At 33.6% G+C, this 26,166-nt stretch overlaps 1 protein-coding gene across 1 annotated transcript; it reads right to left on the bottom strand.

Annotated features, from left to right (window-relative positions):
- Positions 1-8,791: 8,791 nt before the first annotated feature.
- LOC149413928 (uncharacterized) lies at positions 8,792-13,674 on the bottom strand. The gene is made up of 4 exons (XM_089643927.1): positions 13,616-13,674; positions 11,581-11,781; positions 9,598-9,750; positions 8,792-9,507 (listed from the first exon to the last, which is right to left on the bottom strand). The coding sequence occupies exons 2-4, from the start codon at positions 11,732-11,734 to the stop codon at positions 8,792-8,794; spliced, it is 1,023 nt and encodes a 340-aa protein (XP_089500053.1). The 5' UTR covers positions 11,735-11,781; positions 13,616-13,674.
- Positions 13,675-26,166: the final 12,492 nt, after the last annotated feature.

Raw genomic sequence — 26,166 nt, 5'->3', positions numbered from 1 at the left:
TTGCAGAAAAACTTTTTTCCTTCATGTTGTTGATCGTTCGGTAAAAATTGGAAATAAAGTAATAAAGTTTTGTTATTTTTTTTATTTTTGTCTCTTTACTTGTATAACAAAGCGAGTGTCTCTTTTTACTTAACTTTTTTTTTACAAAACATAACTAATGGATAATAGTTTAAAATATTATTGACCAATAAAAAAGTACCATACATTAAAGCACACTGTTTTAATTTGAATAACTACATAAATAATTTACTAAGGGACCTTTGTTTCCGTACTTAAATTGTAAAAAAGCTTACGCAGAACATGTTTTTACTCTTGAAAATATTGTTTTTAAAATTTTTATATTACCCCAGACACAGGGATTTTCAATTTTGGATTATGGCAACATTTATTGGACGTCACATTTTCTTCCTAACCTTGCAATTCCTTCTTTAGAATCAACAATTTGTATTAACTACACATAATTGGGTTAAATTTAGTCGATTTGATATTATTTCAATAACCATCGTATGTTTCTATCGAAGTTCTTAATAATGCAAGCGGTTCTACTTCCTTAATGACGTTTCTTCAACACTTTGGAATTGACGGCCGCGCTTTGCCTAATATGTAAGTAGCTTCTGGTTGTATAATTGACCAAATACCATCCATGATCCTTAATTGGTGTTTATTGTAAAAATATATCACTTAGACTTATCAGTTCTAATAATTTTCACGATGTAACATATTGATCTACCAAACACCAGCAAAGACAAAAACGTGACAGACGAGAGTAAATTCGAAAGTAATACGAATCCATCCGAGTCTATTAGTTAATTCCATTACAACATTTTTGACTTACATTTACCCTTAATGTCAATTATAGACGTCATCAAGTTATTTTTTTGTAATAATATCAACAAATATAAAAACTTTAATAATTATCATAAAATAAAATAACAATTTAATTGAAAAGTCTACCGTTGAACAATGTTTTTTTTTTCTGTAGGACTCACTTGGTGAAGCCAACATTGCTATTGTTTCTGTCAATTCCGTAACTGAGCGGTCATTCTTTAGTCGTTTTATTAGTAAAAGCGCCCGTGTATTGCAGGTGAAACAGTAAATGATAAATCAACAATTTTTACAGATTGTTTTTTTTTTTAAATCTCTTCAATGGCTCTTTGACCGAAAAATCCTTAGTTTTTTGTCCATATGTCATCTATTTAAAGCTCCTTTATAACCAACAAAATGGCTAGTTAATTCATATTTAACAATTACAGTTGTGCCTTTTTACCAGCTGAGACCAATACTATCACATAAGAGAACTCTTATCACAACAGTGCCATGGAATTTCCCAACCCAGAGAGTGTTTCCATCAAGACGGAACCAGGGTCCCGGAAAGAAGACGTAGATGTATTGCCTTATAGAGGTGTAGAAATCCCCCTCTATGATGTAAAGAAGGAATGTTTGCAGTATGCTGAGAGTGTTCAGCCAACTAGTAAGTTGCATTAAGTATATTATCACAAAGGAGTTTCAGACGACGCAGTCAGGACAGCTGCTTGTTTTCTACTACTCTTCTTGTCGTCCACTAGTACTTTTTATTCGATTTTTTAATATTTCTACGAAACTGTCTGCTTAATAAATAATAATAATAAATTAATAAAAAGTTAAATTAACATCGGTAAACAGTTACCAAATCCCAACGGCTTACCAATTTAATCATTTAAATAAATCAGCTGATGTTCTAAGTTCAAAAATGCAACATGCAACACGTATTTTCCTGCTGTATTTAATATGCATTATGATTGATGCGGAGTGCATTAATAAATTGGCTTTAAGAAACTTTAGATTTTATCTGTAAATGTTCAAGAATATCTGGAAATGTTCAAAAGTAGACATTTCATGACGTTTTTAGAATAAAAAAATGGTATGTTGTAAAATGTTAATAATTTCTAGAGCTCTCTCTAGACGACTCTAACTTTTAACGTAAAACTCAGCATGCCTTTCAGACTAAGTATATTATTGTTTTGCTATTCCAGGTATAATTAAAGTGGAGATTGTTCCTATCAAGACAGAACCAGGACCTAGGGAAGAAGTTGGAGGGAGGATTCCTTATGCAGAAATAGACATAGAACTGCCGAATGTTAAAAAAGAATGCTCAAAGCGCTCTGAAAGTTGTTCCCAGACTGGAGGTACAATCGATTTTTATTTGTCGGAATTCGGTTTAATTATTTTGTGTTATCATTTCACATACCATTTTTTTTTCAGATTTACTAACGGATCCGAAGATTCCTGGAGAAAAACCTTATTCGTGTTCCCATTGTAACTACTCCTGCTCACGCAAGTTAGCGTTAGCACTGCACTCGCGGACTCATACTGGAGAAAAACCTTTTTCGTGTTCCTTCTGCACTTATACATGTTCTCAAAAGGGAAATTTAAAAGTTCACATGCTTACCCATACTGGAGAAAAACTTTATTATTGTTCCGACTGCAACTATTCAAGTTCATCAAAGAGAAATTTAAATCGTCACATGCGCACGCATACTGGAGAAAAACCTTACTCGTGTACCTTGTGCAACTATTTATGTTCCCATAAACATAATTTAAAGCTTCATATGCTTACCCATAGTGGAGAAAAACCGTTTTCATGTGCCTACTGCAACTATTCGTGTTTTTACAAAGGAAATTTGAAAAGTCATATGCTCACCCATTCTGGGGAAACACCGTATTCATGTTCTTGCTGCAACTTTTCCTGTTCCCGAAGGGAATCTTTAAAACGTCACATGCATACCCATACTGGAGAAAAACCTTTTTCATGTTCCTACTGCGACTATTCGTGTTCTCAAAAAAAAAATTTAAAGAGTCATATGACTATCCATAATGGAGAAAAACCTTACTTATGTTCCCACTGCAACTATTCGTGTACTGAAAAGAGTTATTTAAAACGTCATATATTTACCCATACTGGAGAAAAACCTTATTCATGTTCTTGCTGCAACTTTTCCTGTTCCCGAAGGGAATCTTTAAAACGTCACATGCATACCCATACTGGAGAAAAACCTTTTTCATGTTCCCACTGCAACTATTCGTGTACTGAAAAGAGTTATTTAAAACGTCATATATTTACCCATACTGGAGAAAAACCTTATTCATGTTCAGACTGCAGCTACTCATCTTCTCATAAGCATAATTTAAAACATCACATGTTTTCGCATACTGGAGATAAACCTTATTCATGTTCTATTTGCAACTATTCATCTTCTCATAAGCATAGTGTAAAACATCACATGCTTACGCATACTAGAGAAAGACCTTTTTTATGTTCCTACTGCAACTATTCTTGTTTTCAAAAAGAACATTTAAAAAGTCACCTGGTTATCCATACTGGAGAAAAACCTTACTCATGTTCCTACTGTAACTATTCGTGTTCTCAAAAGAGATATTTAAAACGTCACACGCTTACGCATACGAGAGAAAAACCTTATTCATATTCCAGCTGCAGCTATTCTTGATTCTTACTCCTGACTCAGTAAAAATCATCCATTTGTGTAATGCAGGGTTGTGTAACTATTTTCCCTCGGGAGCCATATCCGTATTTAGAGTATCACCCGCGGATCGCATCGCAATTATAATTATTTGATAATTCATTTAGAGCCATTAGAATGTGAAGTGTGTTTTAAATCAGGATGAAGCAGGGTACATTCTAACCGATCATTACACAAAACCACAGATGGCACATTTACATGACTTGCTTCTCATATGGCTACAATGAGTGAGCAAATTTTTTTTGTTTAGTAGGTAACTGCGTGATTGTTTTTCATTGTCTAATATCATTTATCGTAAGAAAACACTTTAAAACTCATACTTTGTGCTGCAAAAATCGGTAGAAACCCTTTTCATGTGAATTGTGAAGTTTTAATCAAAACTAGAAATGCACGAAGATTACATCTTAAGTCAATGTTCCGAATGAAATTCATGTTGTTAAAAACTGACTGATATACAGAAGTACTCTTAAGTTTAAATCAGTCTTAGTTTTGAACGCAACATTTGATTTTCGGACTTATCTGTAGACGCAACTTAAGGGATACCATTCCCACGGTCCCAGTGCAATTTATAAATTTCACTTTACTCATTTGTAGACATGACATTTTGCCACGCATTTTCCATTTATTTAATTGAAGAATTCCTGTCATGAGCGATCAATTATTGATTAAATAAATTTTAGCCCTTCAGTATTTTCAACACATTTTTTTAGTTTGCAATATTATTTCAAATTCGCTATGTAAATATAATTTATTTTTTATATATTCAATAATATTGTTATTGGGTTTATAAAAACAGTTTATTTTTAAAAAAGTTCTGCTCTGTAATTATTATTACGCGTGACAGCTGTTTCGCCCTCTGAAGGCATTATCAAACTGTGTCCAGGTCCAACATGCGGATTTTTTAAAGCCTTTAATAAAATGAATATCGAACTGTTTGTGAAGACTCTGTTAAAAATTTGGATTAATGGAGACCTTAAATGGATCAAGTCGTATGTCACAAAAGTCAAGCAGTTAGAGCTAAGGGTTTCTCTTCACGTTTATACAACATATCATCAGGAATTTCACAAGGATCTCATATTGGACCTTTATTGTTTATTTTGTTGCAGATGACACTAAAATTTACAAAAAAGTCACTAATATCAATGACCGCTTAGAATTGCAAGAGGATATTAATAGACTTGGGATATATTATGCGAACAATAAACTGGGCCTTAACCTGGAAAAATGTAACACAAATCTTTTTTACCAAATGTATTAACCCTCTAATATTTCCGTACAAAATCAATGACGTAGAACTAAAAAGATGAAGTGAAGTAAGGGACTTAGGGATAATAATGGACTCAGGAATGTCTTACCGATCACATATAAATTTCATCTCTGACAGGGCCTATAAAATTCTAGGATTCATCATAAGAGTGACGAAACTATTCAGATCACCTCATGCAATGAAACTACTATATGTCTCTTTCGTTCGCTCGATATTAGAATTTGGATAAGTAAAATGGAATCCGTAATATAAAGTAAATTTTGAAAAGTTAGAAGAAATTAGTTCTGAAACACTTCAAATCTTTCCGACAACCCCAACATTTAAAATATTCATTAGCATTCCACAAACTATCAACATTCATTGGAATATGGAAGAGATGTATCCGAGCAAACGATGTTGATTTCGACTACCTTCTGGAAAATGTTCATTTCCACTGTCCACTTGGAAACACGCGGTCAAACAAACTATTCCTAAATATTATTTTTAATTAATGGAACCTTATTTTATATTTAAAATGCTAATTTATTATTATTTTAATTTCAGTTGGGCGGCAACATTCCCAAATCTTTTTCCTATCCCATCCCGCTACAACCCCAAAACCTGTCTTCCACTCCCACATCCGTTCTGTATTCTTATAAACACATATATTCTTGTATAATGCAGTATATAGGTGGATTACATTTGTTCTACTTCAATTTTTATACAATTGTTATTTAGTTTGGCTTTTAAATTGGTTACTTAGGCCGGCTTTTTATATTTTAGTCTACATTCAGTAAATATTTAGTTGTATATTTCCAAATAAACCATATGTGAACATTTATAATTGGTATGTTTCTTTTGCATCTTCCTTTGTATATTAAATTAATATTAAGACTGTTTATATTCCTTGGAATAAATAAATTCCACATCCCACACTCAGACAAGGAAGGACATGAACAAAATACAATATTTTTTCAGACCCTGATATTTTCCGTTTGTCCTTAGTTCAGTTTAATAAATGCATATTGGAGAAAATTGAATCAAATTGTTATTTACGTACCCTCTCCTCCTGATGTGTGTAAGATATCTCAGTTTTTTCATTAATAGTGGGTAAACTGTACAAATTGAAATGTTTCGTTCCTATGAGTATTTTCAAAATAATTTACTTATCACTTGCAGAATCTACTTTACGATATGGAATAACCCACATGGGGACACTCTTGCAAAACTAACTTAAATTACCTACAATTAGTATAAAATTCTATGATTAAATTACTACTTCCAAAACAGATATTTTCACAGAGGCGAAATATATCATTATTGTATCGGAACTTGACTGTCTTACCGGTACAGGCCTTGTTATAGCACAAAATATTGATTCAGCATATATCTGACTCTGAATATAAGAGGAAAGTCGAACATGAACATAATACTAGATTCACAAAAAATTAAGGAATGCTTGTACCAAAACATAACAATAAATTCGGACAGCGAACCCTGGAATACAACATGCCCAAAATATTCAACATGTTCCAAGCAATATAAAAAATTGCGAATTACCTCAGAGATTCAGATATATGCTGAAAACATGGCTATTAAGCAGAGATACTCTGTATTATTAATACTTTTGATTATGGCAGTGGTTGGTGATAAATATGATGTTTAAGTTGTATTGTAATAAGTAATAATATTATGAAAATATGTTATATTGTAATTGAACATGAACATCCTGTTGACAATCTGCTTAATTGCGGTTTAATGGGAATGTACTTTGAAGAACAATAAATAAAATAAAAAAAGGTATGTAAAATATCTGAGATATCTCAGTTTTTTTCATTAAGGTGTGTAAAATATCTGAGATATCTCAGTTATTTTCATTAAGGTGTTTTTCTGTTTATTTAAGTTTTTTTTCTCTGTATGTAACATGAATTTTAGGTGGACCCTTCACGGGTTAATGCAACATGTAAAGTTTGATTATTTATGTAAAATTGTAAAACAACTTGTACAATGCACTAAAAAAATATACACATTGAAAGTCTTCTACTAGAGCCACAGAAAGTGGAAATTGTTACTTGTGTCGTGATGGAGGACTTAGCCAGGAGAAGATTGAACGTACGTCGCCTGGGCGGGGCCCAAACGCGATGCTAACTCAGCCGCTGACATATTTGAATACTCCACTACTCGAAATAAATAATTAACCAGAGCAATAAGCCAAAATACAATGGTTACCCCCAGTTTGAATACATCTTTTGGAAAGAGAAATATTTAATTCTATGCTACGAAATTTTACAATGTTCTTCCAAATTAAATAAAAAATAACGGAAATGAATATATTTAAAACAAAATTAAAAACATGGCTGAGAGAACAAAGTGATATTCAACTTACAAATACTGTGAAGACGATTGAAACTAAATATAAAAGTTTTAAAACTACAGGACGCCTCAGAATAGGAAACCCTAGTGAGGAGGGCTGAAAAACTTTAATTTATTCATTTATTATACTTGTGAAATTGAATCTAATATAAAAAATAAACATCCCACTAATTAGTGTTTTGGCAGAATAGCTTATCTGCTACCACCACAAGTAGAGAGGGGATTATACTTTATATTTTGGTAGAAATCAGTCACTTTATGGTTTAACTTATTAATGAAATAAAACAATAATAACTTTGTCCATAACCACAAATTAATTTAATTTATTATAACTGACGGGTTTCGCTTAACACAAGCAGAATTAGGGTACAAAATTAAACTGATTATGGGGAAACACACAACATCTAATTAAATAAAAAATAATATTTGGAAGATTTATATAGCGCCTTTTTGTGCAGAATAACCTCAAGGGCGCTGTACAAATATATAATAAACTTCTACAATGATCTACTAACCACATATATATGAAAAACTAAATATATATTAATTAGGTATAAATTTACCGAACAACATTTTAACTCTAACCGGGAACCCTAATTTGGATGATTTATTGAGCGCCGTTTTTGTGTAAAATAACCTCAAGGGCGCTGTACAAATATATAATACACTTCTACAATGATCTACTGCCTATATATGAAAAAACTAAATATATTTTAATTAGGAATAAATTTACAAAACAACATTTTAACTCTAACCGGGAACCCTTACAAAAGTATTCCAAGAAAATAACTTATTGAAAATCAGAAAACGGTACGAACATAATAAATGCATAATAATCTAATACGTCCAAACACAACGTTTATAAAAACACTAGTGGAGCCCGCAATGCTTCGATATTGCTAATGTTTTTTTTTCAGGGGTCTCAGACTACTCCCACCTTCTTTCACTTCTGTTAACCATAATGTTACTCTTAAAAAACTAAATTACATCGACTTTAATTCAATTCCGTATCTTATTCAGGTGCAATAAGAACAAACATTGACATTTTCAGCGATATCAGTCGATTATTTTTTAAAATTATTAAGATTAGAAGTACAGGAATACTACACAAGATAACATAATAAATTATACACAAATACAGTAAATACTGAAACTGGTTAAAGAAGTACAGGCCATGAGAGTGTATACATTTACAATCTTTTTCACGAAAGAATATAAATTTTGAAAAAACTATTTATTGTGAGCAAAATCTAAATATACTTATTTAAGAATAATATCTTACTTAGGGGGTAAACAATGAGATTAAATATTGAAAATTTGAAAAGAAAGCGACATTTTCTCATTTCCTAACAATTAAAAACACCAATTACCGAAGTTTCATCGATCCTGACAATGTGTACAATTTCAATTAACTTCTTCTCCTTAAGTTCATTTAACTATGTACACGTCTGATGGATCCCTTATATACAATATATCACATTTAAGGAATTTATTTAGGAACCCATTTAAATGAGTAAAAATGTTATTCAGAAGAAAAAAATAATATTGCAGGTTCAAGGACGCAGAAAACTATTGAATCAAATTTATGGGCAGTAAGAAGCTGTCTATTCCTTCGCGACGCTGAAGGATGACGAGGTTGAAGGATGAACGAGGATTACCCGAGTTTTTTACTGCAAGACAGCATGTGAACTTCTAAATATTGCTTTCGAGTACACGAATAACTGCATTGTGAACATGGGTATGGTTTTTCTCCAGTATGTGTAGTCATGTGACGTTTTAAATAACGCTTAAGAGAACATGAATACTTGCATAAAGAACATGAATAGGGTTTTTCTCCGGCGTGGGCAATCATGTGACGTTTTAAATATATATTTTCAGAGCATGAAAAGCTGCAGTAAGAACATGAATAAGATTTTTCTCCTGTATGGGTAAGCATATGACGATTCAAATTTCCCTTTTTAGAACATAAGTAGCCGCAGTAGGAACATGAAAAAGGTTTTTCTCCAGTATGTGTAAGCACGTGATTTTTTAAAGTTCTTTTTTGAGAACACGAATAATTGCAATCGGAACATGAATAGGGTTTCTCTCCTGTATGGGTAAGCATGTGAATTTTTAAATTTCCCTGTCGAGAAAATGAAGTGTTACAGCGAGAACATGTATAAGGTTTTTCTCCAGTATGGGTAAGCGTGTGGCATTTCAATGTTCCTTTTTCGGAACATGAATAGTTGCAGTAGGAACATGAATAAGGTTTTTCTCCAGTATGAGTGCGCATGTGACGTTTTAAAATGCTATTCCGAGAACATGAATATGTGCAGTAGGAACACAAATGAGATTTTTCTCCAGGATGCGTCTTCTGGTCCATTTTTAAGTCTGAAAAAGATGGCGCACAAAGCTCAATAAGTGGATATCGAAAATAGATAATGAGTAAAACTAATTCAGAAATACAAAAATCAATTTTACCCGCAGTCTGGGTAGTAGTTTCAGCGTGTTCTAAGGATTCTTTTTTAATAGCCGGCAGTTCTATGTCAATTTCCATACCACGAATTCCCGCTCCATTTTCTTCTCGGGGTTCTGGCTCTGCCTTGATGGGAACAGTCTCCACTTTAATGCTACCTGGAAAAATAAACTAAAATGTAACACCTCACAAGAGCCCACCTGTCTGTACAACTACAATGCCATCCGGTTGGGCAGCATTGTGAGGGGATTAAGGCAGGGTCTGTAGGAACGAATTTATTAATGCCGGTCTTGAAAGATGAATCGTTCCACAATTACGAGTCAAAGAAACGACCCGTTCTCGTAATGGCAACTGTCAACTGTGAACGGATGTTCAGATCTGATTACTCGTACGTGCACCAATGCGCAATGATGCTAGCTCTTTATAGCAGGTTCCATGGAAATACTTCTAGAGTCAGTGCGCCTACATTGCGTCTGTGCAACCTTTTGCCGACCCACATTAAACCCGCGTTCTATACTGATAACAACTTGGGAAAATTACTTAAAAATACTAAAGATAAAAATCACAAATTTAGCCACTCAGGCATTTACCAACTATGTTGCAATGATTGTCCATCGTTCTACATAGGTAAGATAACTAGAAATATAAATATTAGAATCACGGAACATTTAAGATGTTTAAATAACAATAACTTTTCAGAGTTTGCCAATCATCTCATTTCCACCGATCATACTTTAAGTAAAGATACAGGGGTTAAAATTCTTCGCCGTAGTAACAAAGGCAAAAAATTAGATAATTTAGAAGCACTTGAAATCAGAAAATCCCTCAATAATAACTCCAGTATAATAAATAATCAAATTAATCTGTCTTATAGGCCTATTCTAGAGATATTACCAGTTAACCGCTCTGTTCTTCCTGGAATTCCTGTAATTACCCCTTACACTTTGTCCACCCCTCCCTCAAACACTTAACATTTTTGTATATATATGTCAATATTTTGGGTAGTATATCAGTTTTTAATATTCTCCTGATGAAGGAAGGGTTCTTCCGAAACCGGTAGAGTGAAAATAAAACAATAGTGGTCAAAAACAAATTTATGTGTTTTTATTGAAAATTATGATGAGCCACAAAGTGAATACTTTTTACAATTACGTAATAAATATTCTATTTTTTAAATTAACTTTTTTAATGTCTCTACCAATCGCAAGACACGCATTTGGTGACCCGGACGAGATTGTATGAAGATTTTGAGGAAATCCGTGCGGTGCGCGGCCAAACTGAAATTTCCTAGAGTTTTTTTTTTATATTAACTCCACACAAGAGGCCCTGAAGAAAATAGTTTCCCTCAGGGCCTGTGTCATCTTTGGGGATGCTGTGTGGAGGGTGTTTTTGTGGAGAGGAAGGAGTGAACATGGGTCTTGAAGAGTCCCATGTTGTAGGAGGGAGGAAACACAGAGGCCGGCAGCTCGTTCCACGGAGTGGAGACAGAGTGGAGACAGTCGAGTTGAAAAAGTGCAAGAGGTTAACACAAACATTGTTTTGATATTGCAAAGGAAATCAAAAGTACTGCCATGGATTTCAGCATAGAACGACCAGTAAACAACTCCAACCATCAGTAATCAATACAAGTCAAGTACACAATGCAGTACAGCTAATTAATCAAAACTGAACACTCAAAATACCCACTACAAATCCAATAATGATTTCCGGAATCATCGTGGTACATATTCATTAAGTCGAAAAATACACGTTACGTCCGTTATCTAATAAAGAACACGAGATGATTAATTTGAGATATTGAGGCAGGAGGTTGAGGAATTGGGAACTGTTTGCCGGCATAATAAGTTCGACAGTTTCCTGTAAAGCAAAATTTCAAAGTTAAAACCAAAAGTACCGATGGACAACAAGAGGGGAAGTAGAAAACAGGCAGCTGTTCTGATTGCATCCATCTGAAACTCCTTTGTGATAATATACTTAATGCAACTTACTAGTTGGCTGAACACTCTCAACAAACTGCAAACATTCCATCTTCACTCCCGGGAGGTGAACGTCAAAATCCTTATACGGCATTTCACCTGCCCCTCTTTCCGGGGACTCTGGTTCCGTCTTGATGAAAACACTCTTCGGGTTAGAAAAATCCATGCCGCTGCTGTGATAGCGTCCTGTTATATAACGGTAATTGTTCTCAACTGAAAATAAAGTATAACTTAACCAAAAGTTAAAGTTAAAAGCTTAAAACGTGTTTTTTTTTGCATTGATTATATATATGTCTTGCATTTTAATTTTATATTATATTATTTCTTTTCAAATAATCCAATCGTTGAATTTTTAACCAGGCGTCTAAAAACGTATCATTTTTATATTGTAACACTACACACTTTATTAATTCTTCTTCATCAATATTTATCTAAATTTAATATTTCCTAATATGCTGTGACATTAGAATAGATCACATCTACTGATATAAATATACATTTTAATTATATAGGTAATAACTTTTTTTTTTTTTTTTTTTTTTTTTTTTTATTTATTATAAATTTTTAAAGATACAGGTATATGCAGTCCCACAAAGCTGTCACACATGACGGCTTGTCTGTAGGTTCTACAAATAATATATATAAAACATTTTTAATTTTTAATACATGTATGACACAAAATTATACAATAAACAATATCACAAAATAATATATATCAAAGTACCTACCTATATACAACTGATGGAAATTAACTAACTAACCATCACGCCGTTACCGCAGGGGTAGGCAGAGAGGATGGACCGCTAAACAACTCGGTCACACCACACACTCCTTGACTCATTCATATTCATACATCGTCTCATACATACTATTCTATTATTCTGATTCTTGACATGGCCCGACTCAAGTATCTGATTCTCTTGATCGTGTCTTGTCTTCCTCGAGCGTCCCCGACTTCTGCTACCATTCGCATTCGCATCATATATTCTCCATACACACCTTTCTTCGTTCTTTCACTCTACAAGCCCAAACCAACTAAGCGTCCATTTCTTAATCTTACTCACTACGCTTACATCAGCCTTGTACTCTTTGCGTTTCTCCTCATTTATCACACGGTCATACATGGTTTCATCACACAAACACCTCAGGGATCTCATTTCAACAGCATTCAGTCTTCTTTCATCCTTTCTCCGTCAGTTCCACGCCTCACTTCCATACACCAGGGTAGGTACCAGCACTCCATTGTGGACTGGTAGCTGCGCTTCTTCGGACAATGTTTTGTTAGCGCCTACTGCGTTCAGTCCTCTATTAATGGATTTACCTGCTTATGATAACTTCTAATAATGTTAATCTCTTATTTTGTATGAAAATGAAAGAATTGTTTTTCAATAAACGCCGATTTATCGACTGTGAAAAAAAAATACAAATGATAAAAAATTTATCTGTCACGGTCATCGTTGAACGGTACTTTTAGATAAAGTCAGTCATACTCGCAAATTAAATCACAACTGTCAATTTAATGTTTGGTGTAGTTTTAAGTAAGTCGACCCAGTTGTTCCGTAAATGAAGTACATATTAACATTGTCAAAAGTGAATACATAAAATTAACAACATTGGTACACGAATTTAAGGGCGAAAAATTAAACACGCTTGTTGACATATATTATTTGTATTGAGTGTGAATGCAAGTTAACAGGTATTATAATAATGATTTAAATGAACTTTTAAAAAATCTTTCATTTGGGTCAAGATTAAATTAACTAACTAATCGCTTGGTTGTAATATTTGACGAAGGCCGTAAATCAAAAGTTAAAAATCATTTTAACTCTCGTTTGTCGCGTGTAACACCATTTAGAACTATCCCGGACCCTTTTCGTATACATTTGTATGGATTAGCTTAGAACGCGTAAAACTCGCGGCCTAGAAACTGTTTGGTGTTTTACCAAACTGTTGAAATTTTATAAAGCGATACATCATTATAATAATTAATAACAAATAAAGAGATTATGTCTTGCTTAGTAAATATAACAAGAACCTACTTACGTACAAGGTGAAACGCGACGGTCAATACTTGTTGATTGATGAAACGTCACTAGAAAGAAAAAGCGCTTGAAATTTAAAAACTTGTAACAAAAATGTGATAGTTGTTGAAATAATCCCAAATGGCGGATATTTAATACAATTATTTTAATACGTAAGTAAGTATTTTACGCGATCGAAAGGAGGAACAATAATTATTATAACGGCCTGAAAAAGATTACAAGGACGCGTCGAAAATTGACAGCTCCATAGACAACAGACAATTAAAGATAACAATCACTAAGTAGGAACCGGGCAGTTCTTTAAAAAATGCAGAATATATGTGAGTAGGTACCGTACAAAAATTCTAACTATTTAGAACCAGAACGTAATCCTGGTTTAACCTTGAAACCGTGAATTCATGAACCTATTTTCTTATAGAAAAAACTGTTAATAATAATAATAATATTTGGATGATTTGTACAGCGCCGTTATTGTTCAAAATCACATCTAAGGCGCTGTACAAATATATAATACATTTCTACAATGATCTGAAATGTTGATGTTAAAAGTTCAGATCTCATTGGCAGAACAGAGCTGGTACAATGATATCATTTTCAGTCAACCCTACAAAAATATACCTACACCTACCTGAAACAAAACACTGTTTTATAGCCCAAAACTTTGCAACTTTATACCTGATGCTTGGAAAAAGGAAAGCATAGGTGCTCTTCGTAAATCGATCACTGTCTGGCTTCACCAATTAGGGAGAAAAGAGTGTGAAGTCGCACTTTTCCAAAAATAAAACAAACAAAATATCAAACACATTAAGAAAACAAGAAAATAAACAAAACTAAACAAACCAAACAACAAGTTAACATCAGTTAACTTTATAACTTTTTGCTTTTAATCTTTTATAATAATATTTTTTTTATGTATTATTATTTTTTAGTCATATATATATATATATTTTTTAGTTATGTAGGTATATATTATATTACTTTTCATTATTTCCTTTTTTTGTTTTTGTTCTTACAAAATATATGCGTGCATGAATACTAACTCAATTTTGACTGTCCTAAAACGGGAATTCCTCCTTGTTGGGCAGTCAAAGTATTTTTTATGTATATGTACATTAAGGTGGAGCGGTCTAGTATGGAGAATTATTTTTTTCGTAATATAGAATTCGGCATACGCGGGATTGGTGCTCCGTTATGTGTTTATCTTAAATAAAAAATATAAAAAATATTTATTTATAATTAAGACATCGCCACCACTTTGAATTTTTGATAAAAACACTGAAAACACCAATAATGTTCTCCCGATTCTTAGAAATGCTTATAATTATGTTAAAAAATTGAGTGTTTATTTATTACCTATGATATAATAACATTATTATTTTATAGTATAATTATAAAGTAGGAATGTAGGAACAGTTAAACTATTCCCACACAGCAACGAATCCTTCTACCCCAAACGCGTATCAAACAGAGTGAAGTGTATCGCGTATCATCTTGGCGAAGTTTCCGATCCGCTAGACATTATCTAGTAGATCGGGGTACTGACGCTATTCCTTCTTGTCGTTTAAACTTTAGACTCTCAAAAAATGTGCTTCCTCTTCAATTCCTTAAGAAATAATGCAATGTGTAGCACAATCAAATAATTCTCACCATGAGGTGAAAGACTTCCCTGTTGTGGCCAGAACATTAGACAGATATTGTATTTCAGATCGAGCAGGAGCTGCAATTGTTTCCGCTGTATTACAAGATGTTGGCATAATTTCACAGAACGATACATCTCGCGTTGTGGATAGGAGTAAAATTCGTCGAGCTCGAATGAATAAAAGAACTGCCCTTACTAGTAAGCCGTTAGTAATCGATACCAATCAATTTGTTTTATACTTCGACGGACGGAAGGACAAAACTTTAAGCATGGAGGACAACCGGCCAAAAATAATAACTGAAGAACACGTTAGTTTAGTAAAAGAACTAGGTAGCGAGTACATGGGACACATTTCATTAAAAACCGGAAAATCTGAAGCAATATACTTATTGCTTCAGATGGAATTATTTCATTACTGTCTTCGAAAGATATTGCTTTGGAAAAAATTGTTGCAATTGGATGCGACGGAACTGTAGTTAATACGGGGTACAAATGAGATGTTATTCGGCGCGATTTGAATCACATCTCGAACGGCCTTTTCAGTGGATTGTCTGTCAATTACAAGCAAACGAACTCATTTTGCGACATCTCTTTGAGAACATCGACGGAACCATGACTGGACCGCAAAGTTTCACTGGAATTATTGGTAAATCTTTAAATAAGTGTGAACAATTTCCTGTCGTGAAATTTAAAATCAATCAATGTTCATTACCAAGTACGACAAATACACAGGATTTAAGTACAGATCAGCTGTATCTACTAAAAATGTGTAAAACTATTGACTCCGGATTCTGAAATGAAAATTTATCAAAAACAAATCCCGGTAAAATTGTACAATCCAGGTGGCTCACCCAAGCGAATCGGATTCTTTGGCTTTACATTTCTACCCTAAAACCACCAACAAAAATGGTAACTTTAACGACATTTGTATAAACAGTTTACGCACCTATGTGGTTCAACATTAAGACCAAACAATTATGTATTTCCGGTGCAAGGCATTTACACGAAACAATAGTGCTTTCACGGTATTTGCCCAGTGATTTAAAAAATATTATTGATCCAGTAATCCAGCGTAATGGCTTTTTTGGGCATCACGAAAATATATTGTTAGCCATGTTAAACGACAACCGAAAATACGTAAGAGAGCTGGCGTTGAGAAGAATATTGAAAGCTCGGCAAATGAAAATTCAATCAGACTTTATTCGTACCTTCAAAGTGCCTGTTTTTGATTTAGATGATTTTCAGCAGATGATTATATTGATGTTATAAAGTGGGAAAATATAACCGAGCCACCAATAACCAAATTTGTAAGTGACGAGACAATTTTACAAGCCATTACCGATCACACGATAGTTGACGATGTCATACTACCAATGATAAAGAATTTTTCTTGCCACACTCAAGCTACAGAGAGATGTGTGAAAATTGTAACAGAAGCCTCAGCCGTTGTTTGTGGACCATTGAGGCGAGATGGATTAATAAAAACAAGGTTAGAGTCACGACACCTTATGCCTATGTTTAACACCAAAATGCAGTACCGTTCATTAAACTTTTGTAATTTTCATGTTTTTCAATGCGGTAAATAATATATGTACATTTTTTATTTCCACTATTTGTTCCATTCTAACAATCTACGAATGTATTATCTGTAAAATAAATGGTAAAATACAAATTTTATGTTTGTTTTATTTCGCGTATATGAGCTATAAATACTTGGGTAAAATTGTGAAATTGATAAAATATAAAGCTTTGGCGATGTCCAGGTATTGTGAATATATTTTTTTTATTATTTTTGTTGTAATTGTTAATATATGGAGCATCTTTTCCAACTATGCCGATTTCGAAATTCTCGAAAAAAAAATTTCACTCCACCTTAATGTACATGTGTCATTGTATCATCACCAGCTGTACTAAATAAAAATAAATAAATAGGAACCAACAATTGTATGACCTTTGTATAGGTACTTTGTTCCGCTTGGAATATCAAAAAATGTTGTTCAATGGATCCATAACAATTGTTATAATATGAAAATAATGCCTGAACTACACCTGCCGAGTTCTCGACCGAGACAGTTCATTCGGCCGAGTGCTTGACTCATGTGATCAGTACAGTCAGCTTTCGGTATGATTCAGGCAAGAGAAGTCACTTGGATTGGAACATCGTGCCCTTGAGGTGATTTTCTCACGAAAACGGCGCTACAAAAATAATCCAATCATTATTTTTATTAACTACCTGACCCCGTAATGTTTCGCTATTGTTATTATTTATTGACTCTTTTGAAATAAAGCAAAAATCTCTCGATAAATGCTTTAGTTGCATTTATAGATACACTGTGAATTTTTTCATGTCTATAACATATCAAATAACAGAACTAAACGCGTTGTTTTTTTTGTTATTTGTTTTTGGGGTGTTATGCCGTGTTGCGCTAACTCCTTTAGCCTAAAGAGTTAACCAGAAACTTGTTATAAATCAGTAGAAATTGGGTAAGCGGGGGCTTAAATAACTACATTTCATCGATATCGAATACCTTTCTCATTCCAGTGAAGAGATATTGCGTTTAAAATTCCTCGAGCGTTCCCGACTACTTCTACCATTGAAACCACTCTCTAAAAATTCTTGCAATTATAAAAAAAGACTTTTAAATTTTCAGCGATGTCGGTGAAGAATTTTCGAAGGTTTAATATTTTGAACAAACGAATATTTATATTTTTATTTACAGATAGAGTTGCAAGCAATAAAAATAGTGCACTAGAACATACCAATAACTATTGCAAGCAAGGGAAGATTGATTTAACTGCGAGAGCTGAACAGTGTGATGTGTATTATTATATAGAAATAGTTATATAAGAGTTAGGAAGCAATAAAACTAGATGTGATCGCAATAGACGAATCAAGAGTGGACTGTAAAAATTAATTGTGAACATCGGAGTTGATATAACTATGGTTGGAGATGGTGAACATGGAGTAAGGAAGGAATCCGACTTACCCCTTTGATATTCTTCAAAGATGTTGGTGGTTGGTTTCACTCACAGGAGATATGATTTATTTCACACACAAGCTTCCGTAACATCCAGGTTGGATAAGAAACACACTGAAAGAACCGAATATGATCACTGGACAGGCCTTCTACCCCGAATTTATATCAATAACAGCACTTAATACAAATAGATGTTAATCAAACAGGCTCCATCAATAAACTGGATTGACAGTTACGTTTATTGTTGTAAAATGTCACACAAACGTGGGTATAGTCGGATAATGACAAGTACTTGTAGGTAAAATAGGATGGGAAAAATTGCAAGGACAACGTTAATGGAAAATTAATAGTTGCGTCAACACTAGTGTAAAGGTGGTGAAATCACGTCGTGTAAGCAATAGTAATGTTATGCATGATATACAGTATACAGCAGCAGAAACTAATAAAATTTTAATGATATTTTCTAAGTAGGAACTGAACACAACGTCCATCGTCGACAATTTTCGTTGACCTAAAAATCACTTAACACAGCATTAGTGCGATTTTGCATAAAAGGCATTGACGAAAATAAAATGGAGTTCTACAAATTAAACTTAATAACAATAAATAAATGAACTATTTTATTTTTACAATTATAACGGGTCATGAATATTTTGTTGGGTATTAGTTGAGTCAAGAAATGGGAAACGTCATGATAAAATTAAGTATGTAAAGGCACATCTTTCCCCTCACCCCGAATAGCTATATCCAGTGCCTTTTAGGTTCACGGTAAGTGATGATTTCAAATGGCAACACTTGGATTTCATCGTAGATTGAGACATTATTTTCTTTTCTGTATTATCTATGGATAAACTTCTTCCGAATATTTCCTGTCACTTTTTGTTGGTTATGTTATTTGGCTTTACTTCTTTCGTCAATTTCAATATCTTGGAAGATCATAATCATTCCTTCTCTCAAGAAACCCTTCAACCTCGTTATAAATTTAAAGTAAAACTTAACCACTGGATCCTTACGTAAAAGTATGGATTCCAATGCCATCAAGTTAGAACCAGGCACAAGTGCGGAAGAGAGTGTTCCTGTGATACTTACAGAAATCGATATAGACTATTCTTTTATCAAAAAAGAATGTCCGGAATCGATTTCCGAAAATAATTCAGGTATATCGTTTTCTTTTGTTGGTAAATACATAATTCAGACGTAAAAATACATACTCTATTGAACTTATAACTTGGGTTATATTACCTGTATTTATTTATATGTTATATCTGACACCTCCCGAAAGCGGCCTTTTCTGTACGGTACGAAACGGGATATACGGAAACTATATCACCTAAGGACCTTCAAAGCCCTGGACGGAGCAATTCGAGAACAATTTGAAGCCACTTGTTGAGGGGGACGACTTATGGAAAATGCCAAAACCCAATTGCATTTTAATGACATATTCCATTGCGCATCTTATCATATACCCCCAAAAAACATAGTCCGTTATAATTTTTTTCAAGAAATAATCCAAATGTCCTAATAAAAACCACGACGTCCCTTGGAAAAACGGCAATCCTCGTACTTAGGACCTAACTAACTAACTAACTAACCTTCACGCTGTTTCCCCGCAAGGGTAGGCAGAGAGGACGGACCGCCAAACAACTCGGTCTTGGCACACACTTCTTGCCTCATTCACATTCATACATTGTCTCATACATACTTATCTATTATTCCGATTCTTGACATGGCCCGACTCGAGAATCTGATTCACTTGATCGTGCCATGTCTTCCTTGGGCGTCCCCGACTTCTGCTACCATTCGCATTTGCATCATATATCCTCCTTACACTCCTATCTTCGCTCATTCGCTCTACATGCCCAAACCATCTAAGCGTGCCTTTCTTAATCTTACTCATTACGCATACATCAACCTTGCACTCTTTGCGGATCTCCACATTCCTCACACGATCAAACATGGTTTTACTACACATACGCCTCAGGGATCTCATTTCAACAGCATTCAATGTGCTTTCATCCTTTGCCAGTTCCATGCCTCACTTCCATACGTCAAGGTAGGCACCAGCACTCCGTTGTGGACTGCTAACTTCGCTTCTTTGGACAATTTTTTGCTAGCGCCAACTGCGTTAAGTCCTCCATGAATGGAGTTACCTGCATTTCCCCTTGTTTCAATATCTCTGTCAGCCTTCCCATCTCTCTAGAACATATTTCCTAAATACACAAACTCATCCACCTGCTCCAAGTATTCCTCATTCACAATTATATTGCACACTGTTTTCGTACTCTCTCTTTCAAACACCATTACTTTAGACTTACTTACATTCATCATTAACTCATTCTTCACGCATACTTCGTTCATCCTAGACGAGAAAGACTGTAGATCATCCATACTATTAGCAATCAGCACCGCATCATCAGCATTCTTAGGACCTAAATTATTTAATATCATTCCCAATGATTGGAAAACGAAAAGTACAAATGTTTTGCGCAAATTAATCAAATTACTGGCTCCTTGATTTCGGGAGGGTCAAAAGTGAAGATATGTTGATCAATAGATAATCTCATTATGAAAAATATATAAATCCATAATTTCCAAAACACTCATAAATAATTCGTTCAAGTCCATACAATACAAAAACACATATTTATTACCTCCGAACACTATTGTCTATTCTTTATCAATATATTCACTATTAATCAATGCTATTGATTATTTTCTAATCACCCAACTAGATTATAAACTTATACACTACCCTTCACATTTTTCTACCTTACAAATCCTGCGGTGATCTGTCTTTTTATTATTACCATCTGGCCTTTATTTACTTTGGCGGTTTTCTTTTATATTATGGCGAAGCTTAGTGCCAAATCACTATTTTGATTAATCTTTATAAAGAATTGGTATACATTATGCATACCACAAACTATGCTTTAGATAAATTGATGGTTTTCCTTTCGCTTCGCTTGAGTAGAATACAAATAAAAAATATAAATGCAAACTACTAAAAATTTTTTTTTTTCAATAGAAATGTATGATCGCGTAAAGGAAACAACTTTTAAAAAATACCGTATTATAGCTAAAATTATCTGTGAAAGTTTCATTTGATTAACTTTTTTACTTTTATACAATTATTCACAAAATAATTTTAAAAAAAACCAGTTTTTTTGCTTAAAATCGAACGTTTCTAGACTCTGTTTGTCAAGCGATTTTAATGCCTATTACCTACGATATAAGGTATACCAAAAATATACACATTTTTGGCTTGTAGCTTCCTCTTAAGTGCTAAATTATGATATGAACTAAACTTGTCAATTTGACTGGCCTAAAACACGATCCATTCCTAGTTGGCTAGTCAAAGTTTCCGCATGTTTTACTGTATGATTTTATGTGAAATAAATTATTATTTATTATTATTAAACAAATATAGTAACAACACAAACATAAAACAATAATAGTTCATTTTTCACCGTTTTGCATACAAATCAGTTCAAAAGACATAAGAGATGGCTACCAGGCAATTTCCTTTCACCTCATGTTTGGCTTTACCTCTCCAGCGTTTGCGGGTCATATACGACCGGGCGTATTTTTATCTCTTTTTATCATGCGGAAATACATATTTTTTTGACGCTAGAAAGAGAAATAATAATTATTTCCAGTTTGCTTCAAACATTTTTAATGGATACCATTAATAAAATCCTAAAAGTAGCCAAAATGAATAATTTATATTTCATACAGCTATCGTAATAATCGGCTTAACTCTAATAATCATTTCTTACTTTTTTATTATATGAGCGAGATAAAAGTGAAAGTACGGTTATTCGTATAAAATTGCACTGATTCTCTGTCAAGGGCTTCTAAGGTCCATGAAATCACCCTGGGTTGGGCAACGCTGGGAGAAGGGTCTGAGGAGGGTGTCAGTAGGGACTTCCGTAATTCAGACCTTGAAGAGGATTGCATCAATTGGTATACGGTAGATTCTGGTAGAGTGATCCACCCATGAGCCATTTTTCACAAAAACGGTTTGCTAAAATGACGTTTCTTGTAATGTTAACGAACTTTGAGCAGTTTGGCAAGTTAAAAGTTTATTTATCGACTGTTTCATCCCGTGTATGGTTTCCATTTGTTGAGTTAGTATTTTCTCTTAACAGATGACATCAGTTCAACGGAACCTTCAAATCCAAACGGAGTCGCCACCAGAACAAGTGAAAGGTCTAAAACTGTAATTGATATCGAGGTTCCTGGTATTAAAAAGGAACACTTTGAGGCCTCTGAGAGAATTCAACTAACGACGGGTAAGCCAAATATCCTTGATTATATTTTTATAAACTCGCTTATCCAGTATACCTGACAGTTAAAACTTTTCCGTATGAATTGCAAAGTAGGGGACAGGTCTTTGACGCGCTGGATGTACATACTTGTATGATCGGACGCATGCGAGCAACTTATGTTGTTGGCAATTTTCGTCGTTATCGCTGTCTTCCAATTGAGCGCGCACACGGTGAGTGTGTCCACGCACTGTCCCCCTTCATTCCGGCTATAGATTTCTAAGAGACAGCAGTGATTTGTGCTCTTACAATCATACCTAGAATAAAACCGAGTTTATACACAAATAGGTTCAACAATTACAAAAACGTACTCAGACGTAGGAAACATTAATTTTCATTCTTCTACATAGTGATTAAAATATAAAAGAAATAAAAATAATAAATTATATAATTATATGAAAACTCATTCAGATGAAAAATACAGGGCTTTCCAATAATAGGTGTTATTTTTATATTCAATCGTAAAAGATCAATTGTTTCGTTGCTTGTGTGGCACGTAGCGCCGTCTTGTTGAAAGTAAAAGTTGTCCAGATCAATACCATCCAATTCCGGCCATAAAACATCATTAATCATCTCTCGATAGCGATCCATTCACCGTAACTGTTGCTCCAGCCTCATTTTCGAAAAAGTAAGGTCCAATGACTCGTTGAGGATAGAAAGGCTTTTCAACAATAATTTTTTGGGTTTTCCGAGCCCCAGATGCGACAATTTTGCTTGTTGACGAAGCCACCGAGGTGGAAATGGGCCTCATCACTCAAGATGACTTGCATTTGATTCACTCGATTGAATTTTAATAATTTCAATGCGTTATTGAAGCGTGTATCATTCCATTTTTATTAATGGCTTAGTTTCTACTTGTCAAATGTCAAAAAGTGACAGCTTCAAAAGTAACATCTACCGAAATAGCGGGCTATTCAAAATAACACCTCTCATTGGAAAACCCGTAGTACAAAAAAGTAAGACACACAGAAACACGAGAGATCTAAAAACAAACGCAAGTTATATATAATATAATCAACGCGACATATTTTTTTATCAATACCAGAACATTTTTTCTAAATCTGTATAAATTATCTACGAAAATGTCTACTTCAGCACATTCTATCTTATTATATAGTGGACAAATTTGGGTCAGAGAGCTAAAATTGGCGAAATTATTTTTGAATGTATTCAGATGAAACTGCTGTGGCGTCTTAAATAATAGGAATTTAGAATATTTATTTCAATATTGCTAAGACATAATGCAGTATCAAGATGGCCCTGAATTTTTTTGTGTAAACATATTCAGTTTATCAGTTGTGTTCTAATTTTAAGTGTAAATCTTTTAGTATTCAAGATGTACGTCTTATGATCTAAGATTATGTAGACAACATTTGATGTTAACTAATGTTGACCTATTCTTTGTAGTTGAAATATACAACCTGGACACAATGTTTGACCAACAACTGTGATTTGTATCGACAGATAGATTAAAAAAATATTTTCACATTAAAAATTCTGTTCACATCTCTCGTTATAAGCATTCTAGAATATAACTGTACAATTTGATAACCTGTCTTTAATAATCACATTAAGGCGATGCCATACGTAATAATGCAAAATCATGTGTTTTTGGATTGAAAATTTGGTCGCCTAAAAATGTTTCAGATGCTTTAATTAAATACTGCGAGTAGAATACATCTTGGCCTTTGAAATAATCAAGTACTTTTTAGATAAGTCTTTTTATAAGCCCATAAAAAATTAATGTATAAGGCCTATGAAAACTGCTTTAAAGTTCAAAATCTCCTACTTATGAACCCATTTTGGGTTATGATTTTATTGTATAATGTGGAAAATTAAGTTATTTATAAAATGATCGAAAAAAAATTAAATATTTATCCCTGAACATCCACAAAATAATATAAAAGACACTTTTTGGCCATGTTTTTTTCTTGCATAAATCAAAATAGGCGGATGGTGTTAAGAAGGAATATAAACCTTATCGCCATCTACGTAAGGGTTGTTATTGATAGCGGCTCAATTTAAAATACTACACGACGTGGTGCATTGCCTTAACTCATTTTAGACTTGTAGAATTACTTTCGAACCAATAGATTATGATTTTTTATTACGTTAATTGAAATTTTTCAAGTTAAGTGTGAAACAGAACAAAACACAGAAAAATAAAATATGTAACAGTCTCAACTGGAGAATTGAAGTCAGGATTTTTTTCTTACCGGGACAACAACTCTAACCACTCCACTATTGGGACATAATTATTTTGTCGTTTTCATATTTGAAATTTGCATTAAGAATTAACAATATTATCCTATATTTTTGGCTGCTGTCTTTTTGAAAGATTATTCTCGCAACTTCAGGTCTCGTATTGTTGTTTTGTTTTCCAGGTGTCATCAATATGGAGACTGTTACCATCAAGGCAGAACGAAGACCACGAGATAAAGAGGGAGCGGAAATTCCTTATCCAGAAATTGATATAGATCTGCTGGATGTTAAAAAGGAATGCTTAAAGCATCCTGAAAGTATTACCCAGGCAGCAGGTATAACTGCTTTACATTTACAAAAAAAAACCAATGATTATTGAAAATTATTCTAGTATTTACCAACTTATTTGGCGGTTAAAAATAAGCCGACGTAGCACACTGGTTCCGTGCACCTGACCGGCAATCAGAAAGTGCGGGTTCATTTCCTGTCGGCGCATTTTTTTCTCGTTCCAGCAGCACCTTACAAATTAGACAACGCTTGCATAACGTAATCCGTTGGCTTAAGTCTTTCGGGTTTGTGCTGATACTATGTACACGAGGTAGCGTCGCAAAGCGGAAAGAAGTTGAAATTCAGGAATACCGAGTTCCTTTAATTCTTCTCTCGCTTTTCTGCAACTGGTTCTGTACAACTTCACTTTTTACCACCTCAAACTCGTGAGCATATAATTGTTTTACAGTTTCGACAAGGTTTCAGTAATCAAACACAGTTTATGTGTTAACAGGATGATTTGTGATTTTCAATTGAATACTTTAGATAATTTTGTTGGTATGAATAAAAATATGAATACACTGTTACTCGTATGAGTAGTGAAAGATGAAAGAGAATTTCAGAAAATACATCAATAATATCTTCCAAGTAAAGCCGTATTGCGTATTTAGTAAAGGGCGTAACCACTTTTTGTATGGAGGTTTTTATAGACAGAATTGTAAATAGGCGATACGTAAGGAAGCGAATGAAACATGTGTTTATTATTATACCAGTTACACGATATACGACCAAACTGGATTGGATTGGATGAACATGGACTTGATTCACCATTTATCTGAATAATTTTGAAAAATGATCCTCATTCATTACCTTCCTTATTATTTATCTACCCGTAGAAATTTAAACAAAGCCATAATATTGAATTGTCTCTCAATAGTTTGGTCTTCATCTTACAAAATTCACATTACCAACATTGAGTTAATACAAAAAAATTTCAACGTTTTATAAATTTTAAATTAAATATCCCTGTCGAAGAATTAAAATACAATTTCTTATTAAATACTCTAAAAATACATACATTAGAAGATAGATGTAAAATAAACGATTTAACGTTCTTATTAAAAATACTTAACTCTAAATTCGAC

This window comes from Hesperophylax consimilis, chromosome 20 (genome assembly GCF_061612785.1).
Source record: "Hesperophylax consimilis isolate HC1 chromosome 20, BYU_Hcon_1.0, whole genome shotgun sequence".
In the NCBI taxonomy this organism is placed as follows: Eukaryota; Metazoa; Arthropoda; class Insecta; order Trichoptera; family Limnephilidae; genus Hesperophylax; species Hesperophylax consimilis.
This window is presented reverse-complemented; position numbering and strand designations above follow the sequence as displayed.